The sequence below is a fragment of the Dryas octopetala genome, chromosome 1, assembly GCF_963921425.1.
Source record: "Dryas octopetala chromosome 1, drDryOcto1.1, whole genome shotgun sequence".
NCBI classification, from domain to species: domain Eukaryota; kingdom Viridiplantae; phylum Streptophyta; class Magnoliopsida; order Rosales; family Rosaceae; genus Dryas; species Dryas octopetala.
Genome location: NC_141366.1, coordinates 23585353 through 23592116, shown reverse-complemented (window position 1 = coordinate 23592116; position 6764 = coordinate 23585353). Strand labels below are relative to the sequence as shown.

The 6764-nt window shown below is 35.2% G+C and overlaps 1 protein-coding gene across 1 annotated transcript; it reads right to left on the bottom strand.

Moving 5' to 3' along the window:
• Window positions 1-5665: 5665 nt before the first annotated feature.
• On the bottom strand, window positions 5666-6193 carry LOC147299268 (uncharacterized). The gene has a single exon (XM_086229930.1). It carries the CDS (start codon window positions 6191-6193, stop codon window positions 5666-5668), a length of 528 nt encoding a protein of 175 aa, XP_086086056.1.
• Between the last annotated feature and the right edge of the window lie 571 nt (window positions 6194-6764).

The following is a 6764-nucleotide window of genomic DNA, read 5'->3' as shown; positions in this document are numbered from 1 at the left end:
TGATATAGATTAATATCAATCAATGAGATTCTAATTGTTACTGGCTGGTAGTAACAATTAGAATCTCACAAATTAGATATGTCCACTGCCTATGTATTGCACATTTTCTTTGAATTGGAGACTGGGGCATTGGGTTAGACTTAAAAACAGTGTTGCATTTGAATTGTTATTGAGGGAAAAGAGTGAGGATTCTTAGGACTGAAAAGTGGAGGAAGTGGGCTTGTTAGAGGTAGCCAAATATGTGGGATTCTAATTGTTACTGGCTGGTAGTAACAATTAGAATCTCACAAATTAGATATTGTCACTGCCTATGCAGATTTTCCAATGACAAATACGTGGGAGTTTAATTGTTACTGGCTGGTAGTAACAATTAGAATCTCACATTTGGTAGTAACTATCTGCTTTTTTGCAACCATAGTGCATGATTCAAAGAAAATGGCCACAAAAAAGGCAATAACAATTGCAAAAAAAAAAAAAAAAAGGATTATACCAAAACAGTCCGGAAAAATTCAGTATAGGTGCAACATTGCATTCCAAAGTACTATGGACAAAATTAAAGATGACCTGATTGCCAAGGCATACGAGAAGCTACATAAAACACCTTTTTGGCCACTTATAAATGCATTTCGCAATGAAATGATGGGAAACAACCCTGTGAAATCAGATGACGGTGTTGGATTCTTCATCCAAGCTATAACAAGGAAATAGAGAAGTTCTATTTTGGTAAGAAGGAAATAGAATTTACAACAAGTGACATTGCTGATTTATTTGGGCTGCCAAAATTGGGAAATGAAGTTCTCTTGACAAAAAAATGTTTCAAGAAATCCAAGTTCATTACAGATCACTTTAAGGATGATGAACAAAGGATAAATAGAACCTCAGTGCAAAATGCTCTCTATAAAGCAGTAGAGAAAAGAAAACAATCTCAGACACCAGCAGGGAATCAGAAAACTTCAAGGAAGAGAAGACTGAAAGACAACAGTGACAATGTTGTACGTATGATAATTTTGTACCTGTTGGCTTCTTTCCTATTCCCAAACTCTAGATACCACCTTGCTTGGGACTTGGTCAAGCATGTTGAAGACTTGGATGGAATGGTACATAAAGCATGGGCAAATGGAGTGCATGATTACTTGCACAAATCATTGTGCAAAGACAGTAAATCAATGGTTGGTTGTGTTGTTGCCATACTGGTAAGCACTAAACTGAATTCATTAAATATAAGTGTATTATTTTAGACACTATGTTTATTGTTTATGACAACTTTTAACCATTTTTGTACGATTTTTCTCTTTGATGAATTACAGTATTTGATATGCAAAAAGACAAACATCATTAATCCAATCAAGGGTAGAAAGGAGGAAACTCCTGGCATAGTCAAATAGGATCTGGATGATCTCAATCTCAAGTTGAAACATTACAGACTTGAAGACTTTGAGGTAAAAAAACAAAACAAAATATAGTTACTTTATACCAGTAACTATTTTCAAAACCAAAATACTAACAATCTTCACTTTAAATTGTGAAGAACATGTTTGATGATGAAGAAAGAGGGGAGAAACGACCTAATGAGGAAACATGCATGCTAGGAGACACAGAAGAAACAGAAGAAGATAAAGATCCACAACCGACACTCCAAGATTGGTTAGATAAAAAAAACAAAGAGGAAGAAATGGAAGTAGAACCGTCACTCGAAGCTTGGGTAAGAATTCAAAAATAATAACAAACGCCACTGCATATTTATTGTGCATGTTTGTTGTATAAGTTGCCACTATTAGACAATAACAAACACCAGAAAACCAGAAATTGCCACTGTCTATGCATATTTCTTAATTGTTATGTATATGCCATACTTCTTTTTATTTTGTGTCTTTTATGAGCAACCAAACAGTAGCAAAAATGTGGGATTCTAATTGTTATTTCCAGGTAGTAATAACTGGAATTTCTCATATTGGTGTGCCTATTTCTTACTATCAAATATGTGGGATTCTAATTGTTACTTCCAGGTAGTAACAATTGGAATTTCTCATATTGGTGTGCCTATTTCCTACTGTTGTGGGATTCTAATTGTTACTTCCAAGTACTAACAACTGGAATTTCTCATATTGGTGTGCCTATTTCCTACTGTCAAATATGTGGGATTCTAATTGTTACTTCCAGGTAGTAACAACTGGAATTTCACATATTAGTGTGCCTATTTCCTACTGTTAAATATATGGGATCTTAATTATTACTTCCAGGTAGTAACAATTGAAATTTCACATTTCCTTTTGTAATAAAATGCCACTTTATCAAAGTAACAATATGACAAACACTAATATTTTTTTTTATGCATGCAGTTAGACCGCTTTGAAAGTGAGCAAATCAGTAGAGGGGATAAGAAGGACATGGAAGAATTCCGTAACATCTATGAAGAAGTCATAAAAGAATTAAAAACATTAGTGACAAATGAAGATGAAGATGAAGATCACAATGAAGATGAAGATGAAGTCAGAGGCAAAAAATTGATTAAACAACTCAACACTTACAATGCCATTCTTGATGAGAAAAATGCTAGTTATTGGCAAATGGTTCTCACTGCAAAGGACGAAATTGGGAAACTCAAGAGTGACAATTATGAACTAAGCCAAGAAAATAAGAAATTGAAAATGATGAACAACAAAGTTAAGCAATTACTCAATGAAGAGAAAGAAAAGAGAAGAAGTGATATAGATGAACAACAAGTCCAAGAGGCCAAAACAAAATCACTCTTTGAAGAGATTGAGAAGCTGAAAGAAACAATTTCAAGACAGAAAAAGATGATTGAGAAGTTGGATAACAGTGGGAACATTGAGTGCCTTGCACAAAGGTTAAGCCCACTTGTCTCACCTAAAAGAGACGAGCAAATGGAAGGAGAGCATCCAGCTGAAGATTCTTTTGAGCATCAACATGAGCCTCAAGCTGCAAGGACTCCTCAACAAGGGCATACAGCTGAAGACTCTTCTAAGCATCAAGATGAGCCTTCACCATCTTTTGCCTTTGAGAATGCTGCCTCAGTTGAATTAACTCCCAATCAACCTGAACAGTCTTCTCCCTGCCTTGCAATTTTACAATACTCAATGATGGGAAGGTTAAAGGAGAGAGAAGACAGAGTTAAAAAGGTTGATGATATATATGAATACAACTTTGAACCAAGGAAGAAGAAGAAAGCTGCAAGAAAAGTCGTACCAGAATTGCCACCCAAAACAAGAAAGATAAAGACAAGAGTTGAAAAAGGCAAAGGAAAAAGTGAACAACCAAACTTTGATTTGGACCTGGACCTGACCCAAGAAGATGATGACCTGACCCAGGAAGGTGATACAGACTTCAAGCTACAAAAAGACCAAATCTGGAAAACATAAAGTGGTCAAAGTATCCGGTCTTCAAATTATTGAATGAAAGAGTTCAACAACTCCTAATTGAATTTTGGACAAATGCCCCACACAGGTACTATTCCCTTTTTATGTTGAATTTTAAAACACCTAATTGCCACTGCCAGACAGTAACAATAGCTTAAGCTACTGACACACACTGACTATAATATACTGTTTATGCAGCACCTTACTATGGCAAAAAGGAGAAGGTGGAATCAGTGCAATCTCTAGACAAGATGTTCTAAACTTGATCATGGACAATGCAATGACAAATAATGTAAGACCAATTTCTACGAAAACTCAAATTAATTTAAAGAGTAAAAATTATTGTAAACTACTTAACATTGTTTAAATCTTGCATACCAGGTGATTGATGCATTTGGAGAACTACTGCAAGAGGAAATGGACAAAATAGAATCTGAAACACTACAAAGTCAACATTCCTCACAACCTTTGCTTCAGTAAGTTCATTTAAAACTTCATTACTCAAAATTAACCAAGACTTCATCATTGTTATTGACAGTCAGTGGCAATTCAATAACAGATTAAGGATGCAGAAGATGATCAGTTGGGGATAGAACAATTTCTAAAAATTATTGTAAACTACTTAACATTGTTTAAATCTTGCATACCAGGTGATTGATGCATTTGGAGAACTACTGCAAGAGGAAATGGACAAAATAGAATCTGAAACACTACAAAGTCAACATTCCTCACAACCTTTGCTTCAGTAAGTTCATTTAAAACTTCATTACTCAAAATTAACCAAGACTTCATCATTGTTATTGACAGTCAGTGGCAATTCAATAACAGATTAAGGATGCAGAAGATGATCAGTTGGGGATAGAACAATTTCTTTTTGAACCTCTCCTTAATTGCTTGGGCAAGTCGGACAAGATATTCATCCCAATGGTCACTTCTGAAGCTTTTCATCACACACTACTTGTGATGGACAAAGATGCGGCAAATTGGCTTCACTTCAACCCCCTGAAGCAAAGAAGGATCGAGATGGATATATGCTACAAAAAAGCTCAAAGACTGGTATGAAATGTGTTTAAATTTCATAAAAATAAATTCTATGTACTTAAAGATTGATATGAAATGTGTTTAAATTTTTAAGAACAATGTACTTTAAAATGCAGAAAGCGCACGTGGACAGCTGGATCTATGTCATGCAGGAAGTAGCGGATAGTATTCTAGAATCAATAATAAGAAGAAAGCTAAGCAAAAGAAGCACTGCAAGATAGCTCAAATTCACTGAAGTTGAGCTCACAGATGACAATGAAGCAACACTCAGATGGTTGAAAGACTTCAGCAATATATGACTATGAACTTCACCAATCTAAAATTTGTCCACAGCAGTCAGAGAAATTGTAAGTCGTCTACCATATGCATATAGATCAATTTCAACAAAATTATTAAAAAAATAATCTTAAATTGATGCCATTCAATTTTATAATTTGCAGATTGGATTGTGGGGTCTTTGTCATGTATTATATGGACAAAGGTTCAAAAGAAGAGCTGAATAACAACAAAATCACAAAAAAGGACATTCAAAAGTTCAAAGAAAATGTAATTGAAAGGTTCATTAACCATGAACAAAGATGGACTTCACAGCAACTTCAATCCTTCAAGAAAATCTAGAACAAGAACTGATCATACTTTGTGCTGTGCCGAAGAAAGACTTTATCTACTGCTTTTTTATGTTTTAAAATTCAAGTTTATGTATTTTTGTTTCAAACATATTGCAAAATTTTATTTCTATGTTGAATTTTTTTGTCTTTTTTATTGAAATCCTTTAGCTTTTTATTGTACTACTTTCAATTTTTATATTGAATTTTAAAATGCTTAACAGGTTGACACTGCCACACAATGGAACAATATGTGATTGCCACTGCCAGACAATAGCAATATGTGATTGCCATTGCCAGGCAGTAACAAATAATGTGATTAAAACAGTAACAAAGGAATCACAACACATGCATGGACTTCACAAACCACCATATTAAAACAAGCACAACAATTTAAAATCATAAGAATAACATAAACAAAAATTAAGAGATGAAAAAATATCATTTCCAAAAGCCAAAACAACATAGTAACAAAATGTTACTATCCAAAATATCATTTACAAATGGGCTCCTATTAATCAAGTCACATATTGCCAATGTATGGAGGTGGCAATCATAAAATTTCCTCAATTGTTTAAAACCTATAAACCAATAAACTGTCAGGCAGTACCATTATTACTAAAACCTAAAGCAACCATAAAACTAAATTGGCTCTCTACATGTCTTCCGGTTACGACCATCAGGTTTTCCGCAGCGACTACACTTTCTGGCACGAGCAGCTTCTTCACCTATAGACTTCGACCTGTTTGTCTTTGGCCTACCACAAGGTTTCTTAGTAATAGGAGGCTGAACTATCATAACATCTTGACTAAAATCATATAATGCCTGAGCAATATTTGAAACCGGAAAAATTGGAAACTCAAAAGAACCCTTAAAAGACTCCGTCTTGAAATAACTGTCAATGAAACTGTACATTGAAGCTTCATGTCTCTGAATGGTAGCAAAAGCATGAGCACAAGGGAACCCTGAAACACGCCACTCATGGCATGAACAAAGCTTCTTTTCCAAATCTACACACACAATCACCTTTCCTTCAACTTGGTAGACATGAGATGAAGATCGAATCACCTTCCAGTGCAAACCAACTTTGGATCTCTCTGTCAACTTCAGTTCCAAATTAGGAAAAAGCTCAGTAGACCACGATTCTGCCTCTATTTTTCGATTTGCCATATTCTCCATCACTTTGGTTCTAATGCCTTCAATCATATCTAAAACGGGGAGGGACCTCAGCTCCAAAATCCAAAATTAAATGACTCGAACACATTGTTGCATATTTCCTCATACCTGTTACCTTTAAAAAATGCATTAGACCATTTTTCATATGGTGCTTATGCCAAAAAGTCAATAGCAGGACGACCACCCTCTGCCTCTAGCTTCCTAGCAGATAAGCTAAATGCCTCCTCAGTACGTGCATAAGCACAACACATGAACAAATATAAAACCCTCTCACGCATATACTTATTGGGTGTTGTCGGATACCTATTTGCAAGGTTACGTTTCAAATGCTGAAAACAAAAACTGTGAGGCTAACCCGGAAAAACAGTAGCAATAGCGTTGATGAGACCAGCATTCCAATCAGTATTGAAAGTAACTATTCGCTTTTGAGGAACCAAAACATCAGCCAACCTTTCCATGAACCACATCCAATTATCTTTAGTCTCCGAATCCACAATTCCAAAGGCAAGAGGATAGAAACCTGCAAAAATAAAGCATTATAAGAAAGCTGCTAACTGACAGTAGC